Raw genomic sequence first — 22,802 nt, 5'->3', positions numbered from 1 at the left:
TTCTGCATCCCCTTGTGCGATGACGACGATGTCGAGGTCGTCCGCCAAGAGGAGGATCTTCTCCGCGACCATTGCGTCCACGCCGTCGTCGTCCATGCGGGGAAAGGCTGTTTTTGCCAGCGCCAGAAGACTTGTCCGGAAAGCCAGAGGCGACTCTTTTTCACCCCGCCTGCGATCGTAGAACTGCTGACGGCATTCGGCTGAAGGTCCATAGACCCCGGCCAGCAGCTGTAGCGCCATTGATAGTGTAGCCCGCTTCTCTTTTGGCGCCGACGTGAGTGCGGCGAGCGCGTCCCCATCGAGGAGCGCCGGCAGCGCGCAAAGGGCCTCCTCGTCGGACCACCGCGCCATCTCCTGATGGGCGAGGAAGCGTCGCCGGAAGCCGCCCCAGTCACCCTCCGCACCGATGAATTCTTTCAGCGGGGGCAGTCTTTGGTGAAGCGCAGCGGTCGATGTGGACTCCCGCAGGTTGCTTTCACCTCCCTTTGCGGTGCCTCGGCGCGACTGGCCGATGGCATCGCCTGTCGCGGCAGCGATGACGCATCCTTCGGCTGCGATGACGCTGCAGCCCCGGCGACGGCGATGTCGGAGCCGATGTCTAAGCTGGCCACGCCCCGAACAGCCGCGGCGTCCATGGCGGGAAATTCAAATTGTGAAGTCGCTGAAATGGCGGGAAAGTGCTCCGGCCGCCGGTTCTCCTCGCCCTGCGGTGGACCACCAGCCCCCAACCGCGTAATGCCTTCCAGTGTGGCGGCAGCGGCATAAAGTAGCTCCGCCAGCCGTTCGTGAGCCAGTCGTAGTGCATCTGGCTGCGGCCCCTCTCCATGCTGACGTCCCGGTGAGAAGGCGCCAGGCTCCGGCTGCACCCCATCTTGTTGCTCTGTCTCGGGCTCGGCGATTTCCGCGGCGTCCTCCTCTCGTGGTACCCTGGTCCGAGCTGTATGGCGCGTTTCCATTTTTACCACTTCTGACGCCAGATGAAGTACCCGTCGAGGACGCTTGACAACGGAGTTGAGGCACACGTATATTTATTTAACAAGTTGCCAGTACAGGACAGCACTAGAGGGGGTAGCGGCCCCCTCACCCGTATAACTCAGGGAATACCCCTAGCTATCCATAGCCTATCCCCTGAGTCCTCCACTAAGAGCTAGGGGAGGCTGTCTGGCCCGACACTGGTAATCGGGCTCGGTACCCGGAGTCCCAGAGCACTGGCTCTGGTTCACGGGACCACGCCACTGGCTCGAGCCTGATCCCGTGGGGCCCTGATAAGGGCGGCGATCAGGGGGAGTCCAGGGCTCTAGCTACGACGTCTTCCGACTTCTTAGCTTAACTATAACATAACTGACTAAGCCCATATAACGACCCCTTTTTATACCCAACCCTCCTTGAGGGGTGGGGCCCCGGGGGATCGTAACGCCGAACCAGCCCCCCCCCAGGGTGTCTGGCTCGGACGTCGCAGAGGGCATCTCCCTGTGCACACCCGTAGCTCCGCCCACTGTGTTTCTTTCCCATAGGCTGCCATGCATAACGGCCCTCTCTCCAACATCCCTACATATGTACGCATGGTGTGTGTGTGTGTACATGGTGTGTGTGTACATTGTGTGTATGTGTGTACATGGCGTGGGTGTGAACATTGTTTGTGTACATGGGGTGTGTGTGAGTACAAAGTGTGTATGTGTACATGGTGTTTAGTAAATTTTGTGTGTGTGAATTTACATGGTGTACGTGTGTGTACATGGTGTGTGTGTACATGGTGTGTGTGTCCATTTTTCGTGTGTGTACATGTTGTGTGTTTTCATGGTGTATGTGTGTACACATGGTGTGTGTGTACACATGGTGTGAGTGTGTACATGGTGTGTGTACATGGTGCGTGTGCATGGTGTGTATGTGTGTACATGGTTTCTGAGTTTACATGGTGTACGTGGTGTGTGTGTGTACATGGTGTGTGTACATGGTGCGTGTGTGTGTACATGGTGTGTGTGTACACATGTTGTGTGTGTGTGTACATGGTGTGTGTCTGTACATGGTGTTTGTAAATGGTGTGTGTACATGGTGTGTGTGTACATTTTTAGTGTACATAGTGTGTGTGTGTAAATAGAGTGTGTGTACATGGTGTGTGAGTGTACATGGTGTTTGTAAATGGTGTGTGTGTGTTTGTACATGGTGTGTGTGTACACGGTTTGTTCATGTGTGTGTGTACATGGTGTGGATGTGTACATTGTGTGTGTACAATGTGTGTGTGTAAATGGTGTGTGTGTACATGGTGTGTGTGTACGCATGGTGCGTGTGTGTGTACATGGTGTTTGTAAATGTTGTGTGTGTGAGTTTACATGGTGTACGTGTGTGTACATGGTGTGTGTACATGATGTGTGTGTCCATTTTGTGTATGTGTACATGTTGTGTGTTTACATGGTGTCTGTGTGTACACATGGTGTGTGTACACATAGTGTGTGTGTACATGGTATGTGTGTGTGTACATGGTGTGTGTGTACACATGGTGTGAGTGTGTACATGGTGTGTGTACATGGTGCATGTACATGGGGTGTATGTGTGTACACGGTGTGTGTGTGTACATTGTGTGTACATGGTATCTGAGTTTACATGGTGTACGTGTGTGTACGTGGTGTGTGTGTGTACATGGTGTATGTACATGGTGCGTGTGTGTGTACATGGTGTGTGGGTACACATGCTGTGTGTGTACATGGTGTGTGTGTACGTGGTGTGTGTATATTGTGTGTGTACATGGTGTGTGTCTGTACATGGTGTTTGTAACTGGTGTTTGTGTACATGGTGTGTGTGTACATTATTTGTGTACATAGTGTGTGTGTGTAAATGGTTTGTGTGTACATGGTGCATGTGTGGACCCATGGTGTGTACACATGGTGTGTATGTACACATGGTGTGTCTGTGTACATGGTGTGTACATGGTGTTTGTGTACATGGTGTGTTTGTGTGTACATGGTGTGTGTGTGTGTACATTGTGCGTACATGGTGTCTGGGTTTACATGGTGTACGTGTGTGTACATGGTGTGTGTGTGTGTACATGGTGTGTGTACATGGTGTGGGTGTGTACATTGTGTGTGTGTACATGGGGTGTGTGTGTACATGGTTTGTTCATGTGTGTGTGTACATTGTGTGGGTGTGTACATTGTGTGTGTGTAAATGGTGTGTGTGTTTACATGGTGTGTGTGTACGCATGGTGCGTGTGTGTGTACATGGTGTGTGTGTGTGTGTGTACATGGTGTGTATATGTGTACATGATGTTGGTGTGGACCTTGTTTGTGTACATTGTGTGTGTACATGGTGCGTGTGTGTACATGGTGTCTGTGTGTGGAAACATGGTGTGTGTGTGTGCATGGTATGTGTGTATATAGTTTTATGTGTGTGTACATGATGTGTATGTGTGTGTGTACATGGTGTGTGTACATTGTGTGTGTACATGAGGTGTGTGTGTGCATGGTGTGTGTGTACATGGTCTGTGTGTACACATGGTATGTGTGTGTACATAGTGTGAGTGTGTACATTGTGTGTGTACATGGGGTGTGTGTGTACAAGGTGTATATGTGTACATGGTGTTTGTAAATGGTGTGTATGTTTAAATGGTGTCTGTGTGTACACATGGTGTGTGTACACATATTGTGTACATTGTGTGTGTGTACATGGTGTGTGTGTACATGGTGTGTGTACGCATGGTGCGTGTGTGTGTACATGGTGTGTATGTGTGTACATAGTGTGTGTACATGGGGTGTGTACATGGTTTGTGCATGTGTGTGTACATGAGTTGTGTGTGTGCGAGGTGCGTGTGTGCATGGTGTGTGTGTGTACATGGTCTGTGTGTACACATGGTGTGTGTACATGGTGTGTGTACACATGGTGTGTGTACATGGTATGTGTGTACATGGTGTGTGTGTACATGGTGTGTGTGTATATGTTGTGGGTGTGTACATGGTGTGTGTGTGTATATGGTGTGGGTGTGTACATTGTGTGTGTACATGATTGGGTGTGTCCATTGTGTGTGTACATTGTGTGTACATGGGGTGTATGTGTGTACATGGTGTGTGTGTACATGGTGTGTGTGTGCGCATCGTGCGCGTGTGTGTACATGGTGTCTGTTTGGACAGATGGTGTACACACATAGTGTGTGTGTACACATGGTGTGTCTGTGTGTACATGGTGTCTGTGTGGAAACATGGTGTGTACACATATAGTGTGTGTGTACATGGTGTGTGTGTGTGTGTACATTATGTGTATGTGTGTGTACATGGTGTGTGTACATTGTTTGTGTATATGGGATGTGTGTGTGCATGGTGTGTGTGCACGTGGTCTGTGTGTACACATCGTGTGTGTACATGGTGTGTGTACACATGGTGTGTGTGTACATTGTATGTGTGTATACATGGTGTGAGTGTGTACATTGTGTGTGTACATGTGGTGTGTGTGTGTACAAGGTGTGTATGTGTACATGGTGTTTGTAAATGGTGTGGGCGTGAGTTTACATGGTGTACGTGTGTGTACATGGTGTGTGTGTCCATGTTGCGTGTGTGTACATGTTGTGGGAGTGTACATTGTTTGTGTGTGTACATGGGGTGTGTGTGTTTACATGGTTTGTTCATGTGTGTGTACATGGTGTAGGTGTGTACATTGTGTGGGTGTGTACATTGTGTGTGTGTGTGTAAATGGTGTGTGTACATGGTGTGTGTGTGTACATGGTGTTTATGTGTGTACATGGTGTGGGTGTGGACATTGTTTGTGTACATTGTTTGTGTACGTGGGGTTTGTGTGTGTACATGCTGTGTGTGTACATGGTGTGTGTATGTACATGGTGTGGGTGTGTACATTGTTTGTGTACATGTGGTGTATGTGTGTACATGGTGTGTGTGTGTACATGGTGTGTGTGTGCAAGGTACGTGTGTGTGTACATGATGTCTGTGTGTGTGTACATGGGGTCTGTGTGGACCCATGGTGTGTATACATGGTGTATGTGTACACACGGTGTGTCTGTGTACATGGTGTGTGTACATGGTGCGTGTACATGGTGTGTATGTGTGTACATGGTGTATGTGTACATTGTGTGTATGTGCGTACATGGTGTGTGTACTTGGGGTGTGTACATGGTTTGTGCATGTGTGTTTACATGAGGTGTGTGTGTGCGAGGTGCGTGTGTGCATGGTGTGTGTGTACATGGTCTGTGTGTACACATTGTGTGTGTACATGGTGTGTGTACACATGGTGTGTGTACATGGTATGTGTGTACATGGTGTGTGTGTACATGGTGTATGTGTGTATATGGTGTGGCTGTGTACATGGTGTGTGTGTGTGTATATGGTGTGGGTGTGTACATTGTGTGTGTACATGATTGAGTGTGTACATTGTGTGTGTACATTGTGTGTACATGGGGTGTATGTGTGTTCATGGTGTGTGTGCACATGGTGTGTGTACATGGTGCGTGTGTGTACATGGTGTGTGTGTGCACATGTTGTGTGTGTGTACATGGTGTGTGTGTACGTGGTGTGTGTACATTGTTTGTGTACATAGTGTGTGTGTGTAAATGGAGTGTGTGTACATGGTGTGTGTCTGTTCATGGTGTTTGTAAATGGTGTGAGTGTGTTTGTACATGGTGTGTGTGTACATTGTGTGTGTGTACATGGGGTGTGTGTGTACATAGTTTGTTCATGTGTGTGTGTACATGGTGTGGGTGTGTACATTGTGTGTGTACATTGTGTGTGTGTAAATGGTGTGTGTACATGGTGTGTGTGTACGCATGGTGCGTGTGTGTACATGGTGTGTGTGTACATGGTGTGTATGTGTGTACGTTGTGTGTGTGTACATGGGGTGTGTGTGTGCGCATCGTGCGTGTGTGTGTACATGGTGTCTGTGTGTGTGTGTACATGGTGTCAGTGTGGACAGATGGTGTGTACACATAGTGTGTGTACACATGGTGTGTCTGTGTACATGGTGTGTGTGTACATGGTGTGTGTGTGTGCATGGTGTGTATGTGTGTACATGGTGTGTATGTGTGTACATGGTGTGTGTACGGTGTGTGTGTGTACATGGGGTGTGTGTGTACATGGTATGTGTATGTGTGTGTGTACGTGGTGTGGGTGTGTACATTGTGTGGTTGTGTACATTGTGTGTGTGTGTGTGTAAATGGTGTGTTTGTACATGGTGTGTGTGTACACATGGTGCATGTGTTTGTACATGGTTTGTGTGTACATGGTGTGTATGTGTGTACATGGTGCGGGTGTGGACATTGTTTGTGTACATTGTTTGTGTACGTGGGGTTTGTGTGTGTACATGGTGTGTGTACATGCGGTGTGTAAATGGTGAATGTGTGTGTGTACATGGTGTGGGTGTGTACATTGTGTGTGAACATTGTGTGTGTACTTGCTGTGTGTGTGTACATGGTGTGTGTGTGTACAAGGTGTATGTGTATATATGGTGTGGATGTGTACATTGTGTGTGTGTACATGGGGTGTGTGTATACATGGTATGTGTGTGTGTACATGGTGTGGGTGTTCACATTGTGTGGGTGTGTACATTGTGTGTGTGTAAATGGTGCGTGTACATGGTGTGTGTACGCATGGTGCATGTGTGTGTCTGTGTGTGTGTACATGGTATCTGTGTGGACACATGGTGTGTGTACATGGTATGTGTGTACATGGTGTGTGTGTACATGGTGTGTGTGTATATGTTGTGGGTGTGTACATGGTGTGTGTGTGTATATGGTGTGGGTGTGTACATTGTGTGTGTACATGATTGGGTGTGTCCATTGTGTGTGTACATTGTGTGTACATGGGGTGTATGTGTGTACATGGTGTGTGTGTACATGGTGTGTGTGTGCGCATCGTGCGCGTGTGTGTACATGGTGTCTGTTTGGACAGATGGTGTACACACATAGTGTGTGTGTACACATGGTGTGTCTGTGTGTACATGGTGTCTGTGTGGAAACATGGTGTGTACACATATAGTGTGTGTGTACATGGTGTGTGTGTGTGTGTACATTATGTGTATGTGTGTGTACATGGTGTGTGTACATTGTTTGTGTATATGGGATGTGTGTGTGCATGGTGTGTGTGCACGTGGTCTGTGTGTACACATCGTGTGTGTACATGGTGTGTGTACACATGGTGTGTGTGTGTACATTGTATGTGTGTATACATGGTGTGAGTGTGTACAAGGTGTGTATGTGTACATGGTGTTTGTAAATGGTGTGGGCGTGAGTTTACATGGTGTACGTGTGTGTACATGGTGTGTGTGTCCATGTTGCGTGTGTGTACATGTTGTGGGAGTGTACATTGTTTGTGTGTGTACATGGGGTGTGTGTGTTTACATGGTTTGTTCATGTGTGTGTACATGGTGTAGGTGTGTACATTGTGTGGGTGTGTACATTGTGTGTGTGTGTGTAAATGGTGTGTGTACATGGTGTGTGTGTGTACATGGTGTTTATGTGTGTACATGGTGTGGGTGTGGACATTGTTTGTGTACATTGTTTGTGTACGTGGGGTTTGTGTGTGTACATGCTGTGTGTGTACATGGTGTGTGTATGTACATGGTGTGGGTGTGTACATTGTTTGTGTACATGTGGTGTATGTGTGTACATGGTGTGTGTGTGTACATGGTGTGTGTGTGCAAGGTACGTGTGTGTGTACATGATGTCTGTGTGTGTGTACATGGGGTCTGTGTGGACCCATGGTGTGTATACATGGTGTATGTGTACACACGGTGTGTCTGTGTACATGGTGTGTGTACATGGTGCGTGTACATGGTGTGTATGTGTGTACATGGTGTATGTGTACATTGTGTGTATGTGCGTACATGGTGTGTGTACTTGGGGTGTGTACATGGTTTGTGCATGTGTGTTTACATGAGGTGTGTGTGTGCGAGGTGCGTGAGTGCATGGTGTGTGTGTACATGGTCTGTGTGTACACATTGTGTGTGTACATGGTGTGTGTACACATGGTGTGTGTACATGGTATGTGTGTACATGGTGTGTGTGTACATGGTGTATGTGTGTATATGGTGTGGCTGTGTACATGGTGTGTGTGTGTGTATATGGTGTGGGTGTGTACATTGTGTGTGTACATGATTGAGTGTGTACATTGTGTGTGTACATTGTGTGTACATGGGGTGTATGTGTGTTCATGGTGTGTGTGCACATGGTGTGTGTACATGGTGCGTGTGTGTACATGGTGTGTGTGTACACATGTTGTGTGTGTACATGGTGTGTGTGTACGTGGTGTGTGTACATTGTTTGTGTACATAGTGTGTGTGTGTAAATGGAGTGTGTGTACATGGTGTGTGTCTGTTCATGGTGTTTGTAAATGGTGTGAGTGTGTTTGTACATGGTGTGTGTGTACATTGTGTGTGTGTACATGGGGTGTGTGTGTACATAGTTTGTTCATGTGTGTGTGTACATGGTGTGGGTGTGTACATTGTGTGTGTACATTGTGTGTGTGTAAATGGTGTGTGTGTACATGGTGTGTGTGTACGCATGGTGCGTGTGTGTACATGGTGTGTGTGTACATGGTGTGTATGTGTGTACGTTGTGTGTGTGTACATGGGGTGTGTGTGTGCGCATCGTGCGTGTGTGTGTACATGGTGTCTGTGTGTGTGTGTACATGGTGTCAGTGTGGACAGATGGTGTGTACACATAGTGTGTGTACACATGGTGTGTCTGTGTACATGGTGTGTGTGTACATGGTGTGTGTGTGTGCATGGTGTGTATGTGTGCACATGGTGTGTATGTGTGTACATGGTGTGTGTACGGTGTGTGTGTGTACATGGGGTGTGTGTGTACATGGTATGTGTATGTGTGTGTGTACGTGGTGTGGGTGTGTACATTGTGTGGTTGTGTACATTGTGTGTGTGTGTGTAAATGGTGTGTTTGTACATGGTGTGTGTGTACACATGGTGCATGTGTTTGTACATGGTTTGTGTGTACATGGTGTGTATGTGTGTACATGGTGCGGGTGTGGACATTGTTTGTGTACATTGTTTGTGTACGTGGGGTTTGTGTGTGTACATGGTGTGTGTACATGCGGTGTGTAAATGGTGAATGTGTGTGTGTACATGGTGTGGGTGTGTACATTGTGTGTGAACATTGTGTGTGTACTTGCTGTGTGTGTGTACATGGTGTGTGTGTGTACAAGGTGTATGTGTATATATGGTGTGGATGTGTACATTGTGTGTGTGTACATGGGGTGTGTGTATACATGGTATGTGTGTGTGTACATGGTGTGGGTGTTCACATTGTGTGGGTGTGTACATTGTGTGTGTGTAAATGGTGCGTGTACATGGTGTGTGTACGCATGGTGCATGTGTGTGTACATGGTGTGTGTAGGTACATGATGTGTATGTGTACATGGTGTGTATGTGTGTACATGGTGCGGGTGTGGACATTGTTTGTGTACATTGTGTGTGTACGTGGGGTTTGTGTGTGTACATGGTGTGTGTACATGGTGTATGTATATGTCTGTGTGTGTGTACATGGTATCTGTGTGGACACATGGTGTGTACACATATAGTGTGTGTGTACACATGGTGTGTGTGTGCATGGTATGTGTGTACATGGTGTGTATGTGTGTGTACATGATGTATATGTGTGTGTATACATGTTATGTGTACATTGTGTGTGTACATAGGGTGTGTGTGTGCATGGTGTGTGTACATAGTCTGTGTGTTCACATGGTGTGTGTACACTGGCACCTGATTGACTACGTCATCATGAGGAGGAGCGACCAGCACGATGTCAGGGTGACCAAGGCAATGTGTGGTGCTGAATGTTGGACTGACCATCGTCTCATCATCTCCAAACTTAACATCCGGATTAAGCCTAGCAGACGCCCACAAGAAAAAAGACGTGTCAAGCGTCTTAACATCTCTCGCCTACAGCAGGAACACACCAGACTGGCCTTTGTTGAGGCTCTGGACCATCACCTGGAGTCTCTAAGCTTCGAGCATACAGACGCTGAGGCAGACTGGACTGCTCTCAAGACCGTGCTGCATTCTACAGCCCTTGAATCACTTGGTGTTCCATTACGTACACATCAAGATTGGTTTGATGAGAACGATGCAGAAATCCGACCACTCCTTGACGAAAAACACCGCCTGCATAAAGCATACCTGAATGACAGCAGCTCAAGTTTAAAGAAATCTGCCTTCCTCAACATTCGCAGGATTGTCCAGCAGAGACTCAGAGTCATGCAAGACGCCTGGCTGTGCGCAAAAGCTGAGGAGATTCAATCCTACGCTGACAGTAACAACACCAAGTGCCTCTATTATGCACTCAAGCAGATCTATGGTCCGCAACACTCAGGAACTTCACCTCTCCTGAACGCAGATGAAACAACACTCCTCACGGAGAAGGACAAAATACTTGCAAGGTGGGTCGAACACTACAGCGCGGTCCTCAACCGGCCATCATGCATAAATGAGGAGGAAATTGCGAGACTGCCTCAAGTTGAAATAAACCAGTCTCTGGCTGTTCTACCATCCATTGAGGAAACCAGCAAAGCCATAACACTCCTCTCATCAGGCAAAGCTCCAGGGTCCGATGCCATTCCAGCAGAAATCTACAAGGCTGGAGGGCCTCGCTTAGTCGAGAAACTGACCGACCTCTTCCAGTCTCTGTGGAAATTAGAAGCTGTTCCCAAGGAGTTCAAGGATACTACTATAATCAATCTATATAAAAGGAAAGGCAATCGGCAGGACTGCGACAACCATAGAAGCATCTCCATACTATCAGTCGCTGGCAAAATCTTGGCAAGAATCCTTCTGAATTGCCTAATTGTCCACCTAGACCAGGGTCTGCTACCTGAGAGTCAGTGTGGTTTCGGAAAAGACCGCGGAACCACTGACATGGTATTTACTGCCCGGCAGCTACAGGAGACATGCCAAGAACAAAATGTTGATCTATATATGGCTTTCGTTGATCTAACAAAAGCATTCGACACAGTCAGCCGGGAGGGCCTATGGAAAATCATGGCCAAGTATGGGTGTCCAGACAAGTTCATTGGCATTGTGCGCAATCTCCATGATAGCATGATGGCCAGCGTCAGAGACCAGCAAGAACTCTCTGATCCGTTCCCAATGACAAACGGGGTGAAGCAAGGCTGCGTTTTAGTGCCAACGCTCTTCAGCATGGTGTTTTCTGCCATGCTGCAAGACTCATTCCAGAATCACAACACTGGGATTAACTTCATCTACCGTTTTGACGGTGGGCTATTCAATCTGCGGAGGATGCAAGCCAAAACTAGAGTGGAGGAAGTCACTGTTCGAGAACTTTTGTTTGCTGATGACTGTGCTCTGGCTGCTGGCTCAAATAAAGATCTACAGGACAGTATGGACCACCTCTCCTCAGCTTGCAACAACTTCGGCCTAACAATCAGCACAAAGAAGACTGAAGTCCTATACCAACCTGCTCCTGGGAAACCCTACACTGAGCCAACCATCTTTGTGAGTGGGCAAAAGCTTTCAGCAATTGACAAGTTTATTTACCTTGGTAGTACACTGTCTCGCGCTGTGCACATAGATGATGAAGTTAACATCAGGATTGTCAAGGCCAGTGCAGCCTTTGGACGTCTACGTGACTCGGTATGGGAAAGGAGTGGCATCAAGCAGGAGACAAAACTGAAGGTCTACCGGGCTGTTGTCTTACCAACTCTTCTGTACGGGTGCGAAGCCTGGACAGTTTACCAGCGCCATGCCAAGAAATGTAACCATCTCCACTTGAGCTGTCTGAGGAAACTGCTGAGGATCAAGTGGCAAGACAGAATCCCTGACACGGAAGTCCTCAGCAAGGCAAATATCCCCAGCATCTACACCTTGCTTGCGAAGGAACAGCTTAGATGGACTGGCCACGTGACCAGAATGCCCTACGCGAGACTTCCAAAACAAGTCTTCTTTGGCGAGCTGAAGAATGGCAAGCGAGCACAAGGTGGCCCCAAAAAGCGCTACAAGGACACCCTTAAAGCTTCCTTGAAGAGCTTTGGATTCGACCTGAAAAGCTGGGAATCCCTAGCACAGGACCGACCTGCCTGGAGAAGAAAAGTACAGGACGGTGCAGTCCTCTGTGAGAGTAGGAGAAGCTCCTGTGCTATCTTGAAGAGGCAGCAGCGCAAATCTACCAAGGAAGGGCGTGTGGCTGCACCTCAGAGCTCTTACATCCTCCCTGACGTGTCCAGTGTGCCACAGAGAATTCCGGGCTCGGATTGGCCTCTTCAGCCATCTGCGCACTCATCAAAACCCAACAAAATGACAAACGTGCCATGGTCATCATCAACTTTGATGGACGAACAAGTTTACACAAGGTGTGTGTGTACATGGTATGTGTGTGTACATGGTGTGAGTGTGTACATTTTGTGTGTACATGGGGTGTGTGTATGTACAAGGTGTGTAGGTGTACATGGTGTTTGTAAATGGTGTGTGTGGGTGAGTTTACATAGTATACGTGTGTGTACATGGTGTGTGTGTCCATTTTGCGTGTGTGTACATGTTGTGTGTTTACATGGTGTCTGTGTGTACACATGGTGTGTGTGTACATGGTGTGTGTGTACATGGTGTGGGTGTTTACATTGTGTGGGTGTACATGGGGTGTGTGTGTACATGGTTTGTTCATGTGTGTGTGTACATGGTTTGGGTGTGTACATTGTTTGGGTGTGTACATTGTGTGTGTGTGTAAATGGTTTGTGTGTACATGGTGTGTACGCATGGTGCGTATGTGTACATGGTGTGTGTGTACATGGTGTGTATGTGTGTACATGGTGTGGGTTTGGACATTGTTTGTGTACATTGTGTGTGTACGTGGGGTTTGTGTGTGTACATGGTGTGTGTTTACATGGTCTGTGTGTACTTATGGTGTGTGTACATGGTGTGTGTACACATGGTGTGTGTACATGGTATGTGTGCACATGGTGTGAGTGTGTACATTGTGTGTGTACATGGGGGTGTGTGTGTACAAGGGGTGCATGTGTACATGGTGTTTGTAAATGGTGTGTCTGTGAGTTTACATGGTGTACGTGTGTGTACATGGTGTTTGTACATGGTGTGTGTGTCCATGTTGCGTGTGTGTACATGTTGTGTGTGTACATGGTGTCTATGTGTACACATGGTGTGGGTACACATAGTGTGTGTATACATGGTGTGTGTGTACATGGTGTGGGTGTGTACATTGTGTGTGTATGTACATGGGGTGTGTGTGTACATGGTTTGTTCATATGTGTGTGTAAATGGTGTGGGTGTGTAGATTGTGTGGGTGTGTACATTGTGTGTGTGTAAATTGTGTGTGTGTACATGGTGTGTGTGTACGCATGGTGCGTGTGTGTACATGGTGTGTGTGTATATATGGTGTGTGTGTGTACATGGTATGTGTATGTGTGTGTACATGGTGTGGGTGTGTACATTGTGTGTGTATGTAAATGGTGTGTGTACATGGTGTGTGTGTACGCATGGTGCATGTGTGTGTACATGGTGTGTGTGGGTACATGGTGTGTGTGTACATGGTGTGTATGTGTGTACATGGTGCGGGTGTGGACATTGTTTGTGTACATTGTGTGTGTACGTGGGGTTTGTGTGTGTACATGGTGTGTGTGTGTACATGGTGTGTATGTGTGTACATGGTGTGTATACATGGTGTGTGCATGTGCGTGTACATGGTGTGTGTGTGTGTACATGGTGTGTGTACATGATGTGTGTACATGGTGTGTGTGTATATATGGTGTGGGTGTGTACATTGTGTGTGTGTACATGGTATATGTATGTGTGTGTGTACATGGTGTGGGTGCGTACATTGTGTGTGTGTAAATGGTGTGTGTGTACATGGTGTGTGTGTATGCATGGTACGTGTATGTGTATATGGTGTACGTGTGTGTACATGGTGTGTGTGTACATGGTGTGTGTGTCCATGTTGCATGTGTGTACATGTTGTGTGTTTACATGGTGTCTGTTTGTACACATGGTGTGTGTACACATAGTGTGTGTGTACATGGTGTGTGTGTGTGTACATGGTGTGTGTGTTTTTACATTGTGGGTGTGTGCATGGTGCGTGTGTGTGTACATGGTGTCTGTGTGTGTACATTGTGTGTACACATAGTGGGTGTGTACACATAGTGTGTGTGTACACATTGTGTGTGTGTACATGGGGTGTGTGTGTGTACATGGTGTGGGTGTGGACATTGTTTGTGTACATTGTGTGTGTACGTAGGGTTTGTGTGTGTACATGGTGTGTACATGGTGTGTTCATGTGTGTGTACATGAGGTGTGTGTGTGTGCATGGTGTGTGTGTACATGGTCTGTGCAGCTCCGTTGCAAATACAGGAAGAGACGAGAGGTGAGGCAGCGATGAGCTCAGCCTCCCCTCTGATTGCGTAACCCCTCAGTAACTGGATGGAGCGCGGGCAATAAGCGCTTGCCTGTTACTATCTTAGTATTATACCAATGTAATGTTTGTAGACCCCTTCATGTCATGTCCTTGCCTTCCATATTCCAGGTAACTTATTTCACGTATGTGTATAAAATTGTTTATGTTCGCTGGTCTCGTCATGATACTGTAATGACTAAGCACCCAGAGGAGGCAGCTATCACATCTGCCTCACTGAGGGGGACGTGTCTAAAACGCCCCCCTCAGCGAGGACACGCCCCCTCAGCGAGGACACGCCCCCTCTGTGAGGCCACGCCCCCTTCAGTGTGTGCATCTGGCTCTGACACTAGCCAGTGCCTCCCCAGCCATTGACCTCACTGCACGTCACTGGTACACACATGGTGTGTGTACACACACACACATGGAGTGTGTGTGCGTGGTGTTTCTACATGGCGTGTGTGTGTACATGGTGTATGTGTGTGCACGGTGTGTGTAGGGGTATCGTGGTTTATGTAGGGGTATCGTGGTGTGTGTAGGGGTACCACGGTTCATCTATTGGGGTGAGTCGAGGGATCTCTGAGTCTGATTCTCCTCTCTCTCTTTGGTCACAGGTCAGACCTTCGTGGACTGTGGAGGCCTCAAGTACCTGCTGAGCTTTCTCAAGCACCACGCCTACCAGGGCCTCATGCTGCGCTTTGTGAGTCACGTGGGGGCGGGGGGGTGAGAGTGAGTCAGTTATAGAGAGTTAGTGAGAGTTAGTGAGAGAGTTATAGAGAGAGTTAGAGAGAGAGAGTTAGAGAGTGGGTGAGTTGGTGATTGTGTATCACTGTGTGAGTGAGTTGTGGGGAGCGGTAGTGCAGTGGCAAGCACGCTGCGCTACGAACCCGGCGACCCAGGTTCAATTCCCACCTACAGCCAAACCCAGTGACGATTATATAAGCCGGTTCTGGGCCTTCCCTCGGTTGATTCAGCCTCAAAAGAGTACCTGGTGCAGAGTGTTAACATCGCCACTAGGGGGACAAAGGCGACGTGTGCCGGCATTCATAGGTGCTCACTTACAGAACTTTACACGAAAGTATGTTAAGACTATGAAGGGGGATCTGTGTCTTTGTATGTATGAGAGTGTGGGTGAGTGTTCGACAGTTGACGTGTCAAGGTGCACCTAGCCTGGCACAAGTGGCCGTCCATAAATGACGTCACGCACCTAGTAGGGGGGGGGAGGTCAGACATTTGTGACGATGTGTGACGGGGGGGGGGGGTTGAGAAATGTGAAGTTACATCAAAATGCGCAATTTTAAATAAATATAGACAACACGTTCTACTTAATTAAATATACGTTTTAATAAATGTTTTCTCCTACAACATCAGAGTGCAGCGCCACATTAAATACGCACTACAATGACAATAGTTTAAAGAGATTTGAAGCATGTTTTATTTTTATTTGGGGGGGGGGGGGCAGAGCTTTGTGACGTCATATTTGAGGGGGGGGTCTGACTTTTTGTGACGCTGTGTGACGAGGAGGGGGGGTCAAAAATCGTTCAAAATCGCGTGACGTCATTTATGGACGGCCCCAAGCACCATAGTGACGTCACCGCCACTTAATGGCGACTGGCGGCTATTGTTACGCGAGAGTGAGGGTGTGTGAGTAAAACTGAGAGAGTGTAAGAGTGAGAATGAGTGAGTTGGTGTGAGTGAGTGAGGAAGTGTACATTTTTTAGTGAATGAGGGAGCATGAGTGATGGTGAGTGAGAGTGAGTTTGTGTGAAAGGGGCCGTGCATAAATGACATCACACGATTTTAGACGATTTTTTACCCCCCTCGTCACATGGCGTCACAAAAAGTCAGACCCCCCCCTCTGCTGTAATCATAGCAGGTAGCACCAAAATCAGTATGCACTCCTGTAATCATAGCAGCTACCACCACAGTCAGTGTGCACTGCTGTAATCATAGCAAGATACCACCACAGCAGTATGCACTGCTGTAATCATTGCAGGTATCACCACAGAAGTATGCACTGCTGTAATCATAGCAGGTACCACCACATTCAGTATGCACTGCTGTAATCATAGCAGGTACCACCACAGTCAGTATGCACTGCTGTAATCATAGCAGGATACCACCACAGTCAGTTGGCACTACTGTAGTCATAGCAGGATACCACCACAGTTAGTATGCACTGCTGTAATCATAGCAGGTACCATCACAGTCAGTTGGCACTACTGTATTCATAGCAGGTACCACCACTGTCAGTATGCACTGCTGTAAACATAGCAGGTATCACCACAGCAGAATGCACAGCTGTAATCATAGCAGGTACCACCACAGTCATTATGCACTGCTGTAATCATAGAAGGTACCAGCAGTCAGAATGCACTGCTGTAATCATAGCAGGTAGCACCACAGTCAGTATACACTGCTGTAATCATAGTAGGTACCACCGCAGTCAGTTGGCACTACTGTATTCAGAGCAGGATACCACCACAGCAGTATGCACTGCTGTAATCATTGCAGTTATCACCACACCAGTATGCACTGCTGTAATCATTGCAGGTACCACCACAGTCAGTATGCACTGCTGTAATCACAGCAGGATACCATCACAGTCAGTTGGCACTACTGTAGTCAGAGCAGGATACCACCACAGTCAGTATGTACTGCTGTAATCATAGCAGGTACCACCACAGTCAGTTTGCACTGCTGTAAACATAGCAGGTACCACCACAGTATGCACTGCTGTAATCATAGAAGGAACCACCACAGTTAGTATGCACTGCTGTAGTGAAAGCAGGTACCACCACAGTATGCACTGCTTGAATCATAGCAGGTACCACCACAGTTAGTATGCACTGCTGTAATTATAGCAGTTACCACTACAGTCAGTATGCACTGCTTTAATAATAGCAGAGACCACCACTGTCAATATGCACTGCTGTTGTCATAGCAGGTACCACCACAGTCAGTATGCACTGCTGTAATCATAGCAGGTGCCACCACAGTCATTATGCAGTCATAGTCCAATACGAGAGTACACGGACGGTCGCCGATTGGTGGGATAGACTCCGCCGCTTCAGCCATTAGCCAATCAGGTGGATGGGATCATCGGGGCCAAAGTTCAAGGGCGCAGCTCAAGAGTGCTCATGGGGAACCATCTGGAGGGTTCGTAAGGGAGCGTGGCTAGAGGCGGGGCTTGGTGAAGCGTGAGGGGTTTATAAGGGGAAGCAGGACAAGGCTCGGGGTCAGTGTGGTAATTCTGGAAGCGGGACCACGTCCTTCGCCTCCGGAACGCCAGCGGCCACGTGGTGGTCCGGAGGCTGTCTCTTTGTGCGCCGTCTGCCAGCGGTGCGCGGGAACGGGGAGAGTGAGCGAGCCGTGCACGGGACAACAACAACTCACACCGGGCAACACGGAGCAAGCGGTGCTTATGTGGGAGGAACGCGGTGCTGTCCAGGCATCGAGAAATAAATAATAAAGAAGACACAAGTCCAGAATCGTCGTCGAAGTGTTTTATTACAAGTGGTGTCAGAGTGACTCTTGAAATCGGACGAAACAAGTGCTACGAGAATGTTCAAGCATATCAAGAAGAAGAACCCGCCTGCGCCGTCTTCCGACGAAGATGATGACTCGCTCACCCAAGACCAACCGACCCCGGGTGCCGCGGACCCGGTTACTGCAAACGCGGCTGGCTAGACCAAGGCACCGGAGCCGCGTGGTGCGCAGCCGCCAATGACGTCGTCGGCGGGTGATTGCGGCGCGGGGTGCAGCCATCGTCTTCCTCACATCAAGGAATTTGTCGCGGGCGGCGACTGGAGTGCTTTTACTTGGCGGTTCGAGTCCGCGTTTTGTTCCATGCGGTAGACGGAGGAGGAGCCCTTGGATGCTTTGCCTACTTTCCTTGACGATGTATCGCTAGCGGTGTTCCGCTCCATCCCCTCTGAGAAGAAGATGTTGAAAGGCGCATTTGCCGAGATGGCGGAAGTTTTTGAGCCACCGTCGGACACTCAGAGAAATTTTATGCAGCGTTGGCAGGGGACCAACGAGTCTCCGCTTGCCTACCGGGGTGCTCAGTTGGCGCTCACGATGGCTGCTTAACCCGACGCCAAACCTGATATACTCGACCCCCTCATCTTGGGCAAGATGTTGCCTGTGTGCGGTCATGAGCCGCTAGGTGCCTCGACGCCCAGGACAACTTGCGCCGTTTGGCGCAGATAGCCGCCTGGATGGGAGACCCTGCCATGGATGATGCGCCGATGGGATGGGCGCCATCTCGAGTTGTCCACATCCCGGATGACTCGGGGGTCAGACACCTGGCCGCCACCGCGCCTCGCTGGGATCCGCGGCGGAGACCTGGGGCGCGTGGAGGAGGGTCCTCAACACCACACAGGGACGACGGCGGGGCCGCTCGGCGAGCTGGGATGACATGCTTCAAGTGTGGCCGCTTGGGCCACTTCGCACGTGACTGTCGGAGTCATTCCCGTCCTCCGCCACCTCCCAGGACTCCATCTTTAGCGCCGTCTCCATGGACAGGCAGCGACCCCAGCAAGGCAAGTCGGCATGCATCAGAAACCCGGCATATATTGACACTTCAGGCATTTTCCGACGCGCTTAAACATTCACCGATTCGCGACTCACACGATGCCTTTGATGGTTCGCCACATACGATTATGCAATGGAGGAAATTGGCACGCCATATTGTAGTGGCTGCGACGGGAGCCTCCACGGTACCGGGTTCTATACAGTGGGTGGTCGTTTGGATATTAGTGGACACCGAAGCGTCTGCCACGATTATCTCCGACGTCATTTTCCACCTCCTTTCTATTCCTGCTTCGCGTGTGCGGCTGGCTTACGATGCATGTATTGATGCTAACAGGGGTAGTATGGGCATTATCTGACACGTTGACGCCCATGTTGCCATGGGAAATGTTGCTGCATCGGGGATGGTCTTGATTTCCTGGTCCTTGGTGGTGCCCTGCTTGTTGGGCACCGACTTTCTTCGTAAGATGCCAGTTAAAATTATTGTCGATCAGGGCTGTCTGGAGTTGCCAGCGGGTCATAAGATGTTTTTTTTGCCATCCCCGTTGAGTCGTCCCTCGCCATGCGTTGCTGTGCAGGCACTTGCGGATGTTTCGGTTGAGATTCCTCCGGGTTCCCAAATGCTCATTCCATTGCGGTACCGGAAATGTTTCCACGAGGTAGACGTGGTGGCGGGCGTACTTTTGTCCCCATCGAACAGTGCCACCAAGGGTCTTGCTCTTGTGGGGGCTCAGACGATTGTCCGGGCCGGTCAGGCCCCGTTTTTGCAAGTTTTAAACGGGGATACAGAGTGTATTTTGGTCACGGCCGGTATGGTGTTGGGTCACGCCACTACCACTTTTACAGATCATGATGATAATCGACCATGAAAATTGGCTGGGGTGATTGATTCCAGTGCAAAATCCGACGATCGTTGGATCGCGGAATTGTGCCAGGAAAATGCATCTTTGACCGCTGATCAACGTAGTGCGCTACGGGCGCTGCTATCCAACTATGCTTACATTTTTTGTAAAAAGGATTTTGATTTGGTTCGCATATCGCTATTGTCCTATCACATTGATACCGGAGATGTGAGCCCTATATGGATGAATCCACACCGGCTGAGTCCCTCGGAGAGGGACCAGGTGCGCTGCGTGGTGGATGAGATGCTGGCCGCTGATACAAATTTCTCCATCTAATAGCCTTGGGGCACTCCTGTTTTTCTCGTTAAGAAAAAGGATGGTAGCCTCCGATTTTGCGTTGATTTCCGTAAGCTTAATAAGGTATCCGTGGCAGATGCGTACCCTCTGCCACGGATGGATGATTTCCTCGATGCCCTGTCAGGAGCGAAATACTTTTCCACCTTTGATCTTTCTTCTGGATTTTGGCAGCTACCCCTCGATCATTCTTTGAAGCCAAAGACGGTGTTCGGTACGCCTCAGGGACTATTCCAATTTAACTGCCTTCCTATGGGATTGAATGCCGCTCCCACCACGTTCGAGCGCTTGATGGAGCTGGTTTTGGCCGGGTTGCAATGAGACGCATGTCTCATATACTTAGACGATGTTATTGTGTTCAGTCATACGTTCGAGGAACACCTTCAGCAATTGAGGTCTGTTTTCGACAGGATGCGTTCCTCTAATCTCAAAATTAAACCTAAGAAGTGTCAACTTTTGCAATGCTCCGTTCGTTACTTAGGACACATTGTCAGTTCCGATGGTGTTGCCATGGACCCGGACAAAACTTCTTGCGTCCATGACTGGCCGACCCCAACCTCTGTGGGGGATGTGCGCCGTTTTGTCGGGTTCGCATCCTACTACCATCGGTTCATTCCAAATTTTGCTACCATCGCAAGGCCTCTACACATCCTCACGGAAAAGAATCAAAGGTTTAAATGGGGATTGGAGGAGGAGCAGGCGTTCCGAACCCTTCGGGATCGGTTATAGACCGCGCCGACCTTTGATTATCCCGACTTCTCCTTGCCCTTTATCCTGGACACTGATGCCAGCGATACGGGCATTGGTGCCATTTTGTCCCAGTACAAAAATGGTGTAGAACGGGTGGTAGCATATGGTAGCTGTGTCCTCATTCCGGCAGAAAGTCGCTATTGTGTTACACACAGGGAACTATTGGCGATCGTCCATTTTGTTCGCCAATATCGTCCTTACCTTTACGGCAGAAAATGTATTGTACACACTACCATGCTGCCCTGCAATATTCCTTGAATATTGAACAACCATCTGGCCAACTGTCTTGATGGCTGGAGAAATTGCAGGAATTCTCCTTCGACATAAGGTATCATAAGGGTTCTCGCCATGGTAATGCGGATGTGCTCTCCAGGTTGCCGCAGGAGTCCCCTTGCGCATGCACTTCAGGCACTAATCGGTGTCTCCCTCAAACCCCTCGGCCTGTCATGTCCGCGGTGGCGGATTCCGCGGACCATGCCAGCCCGGGGCCGGCTGACAGTGCGTTGCACCTGCCGTGCTCGGTATGCATCCGCGAGCAACTATTGGATGACTCGTTTGTTTCGTTGCGATGTCAGGCTGACGGGCTGCGTGTGTCCTCGTCCAAGGATGACTCCCCACAAGCGGCCTTCTAGGACGGTCTGTTAATGTGGAGAGATGATTTGCTGGGCCGTTGGCGTCTGGTGGTTCCCGTCGCGCTTTGGCACGAGTTGATTCGGGTGCTGCACGCCGAGAAATTGTTGCACCTCGGCGTGCAGAAAACCTTACTCACGCTACAGAGGGATTATTTTTGGCCCGGCATGATGGCCGATGTCGCCATAGCTATTCAGGCCTGCCCCCGAATGCGCTCGGCGGAAACCACCGAGACAGAAATATATTCCACCCTTGAAATCGATTCAGGTTACACGAATTAACGAACTGGTGGCTCTTGACAACCTCGAGCCTTTGCCTCCTACCACCAGGGGAAATAAATTCTTGTTAGTGGGGTGGAATATTTCTCATGGTGGCCAGTGGCTTGGCCCTTGCCTGATCAGTCGGCATCGTCCATCACAGATGCATTTTTGAACGGGTATGTGATGGACAAAGGTGCGCCGGAACGATTGCTTACGGACCAAGGCCGAAATTTTTCGTATAAGTTGCTATGTAATGTGTGTGATGCCTGGGTCACTAAGAAGATACAGACATTGCCTAACCACCCGCAAACAGATGGGATGGTTGAGCGATTGAACCGTACCTTGTCTGCCATGCTCTGCCACACTGTAAGCGAGAAACAGGATGATTGGGATCTCTACATCGCTAGCGTGCTCTTCACTTACCATATGGCCCCGTATGCTTCCCCCGGGTACTCGCCGTTCTTCCTCATGTATGGCCGGGAGAACGTGCCACCGATTGGCATGCAACTGGGAGCGCTCACTCAAGAGCCCGCGCAGACCCTTCCCGAACACGTCCGCGACTCTGTTAGCCGTGTCACAGAAGCACGGGAGGCGGTAACGAACTGCCACGGTCAAAATCCAGGCTCGTAACGAGTGGTGTGCTCGTCGGTAGCATCGCGACATGCCGTGGGCTGTGGGTGACCGAGCCTGGCTCCATTGCCCCCAGGTGCCGGTGGGTACCCCTCCCAAGCTGCACAGGCCATGGCAAGGGCCTATGGAATTGATTGAAATACGCAATCCTCAATGTGTTCGTATCCGGGCGGGTTTGCGCCGTTGGTACGTCCACACGTCTCGGTTGAAATCTTTCTTTCCTCCGAGCGTTGATCCTTCATCCCCAATAATTACCTTGCCGTTGTCTGATGCGTCCGACATGCCACCTCAGTTGCCGGTTGAACCCCCGAAGGGGCCTGTTTTGCCTCCCGCAAACTCGCTGACCCTGGAAATCCCGGTTGCTAATGACCCTGCACCGGCCGGGCCTTCACCTGCGTCGACGGACGCTGATTCCGTCGCTCTTCCGCCTCCTGCTGGGTTGCAGCCGGC

The 22,802-nt window shown here is 49.3% G+C and overlaps 1 protein-coding gene across 1 annotated transcript in view; it reads left to right on the top strand.

Moving 5' to 3' along the window:
- Positions 1 to 22,802, top strand: part of LOC133359101 (uncharacterized) — a 600,431-nt gene that overhangs the window by 55,639 nt on the left and 521,990 nt on the right. The window contains exon 6 of the mRNA XM_061577486.1: positions 14,968 to 15,053. Within this exon, the coding sequence (XP_061433470.1) occupies positions 14,968 to 15,053 (86 nt within the window). The remainder of the gene's footprint in view (positions 1 to 14,967; positions 15,054 to 22,802) is intronic.

The sequence above is a fragment of the Lethenteron reissneri genome, chromosome 64, assembly GCF_015708825.2.
Source record: "Lethenteron reissneri isolate LAM-NWPU_2019-01 chromosome 64, ASM1570882v1, whole genome shotgun sequence".
Lineage (NCBI taxonomy): Eukaryota > Metazoa > Chordata > Hyperoartia > Petromyzontiformes > Petromyzontidae > Lethenteron > Lethenteron reissneri.
The sequence above is the reverse complement of the archived record's forward strand: the minus strand, read 5'-3'. Positions and strand labels throughout refer to the sequence as shown.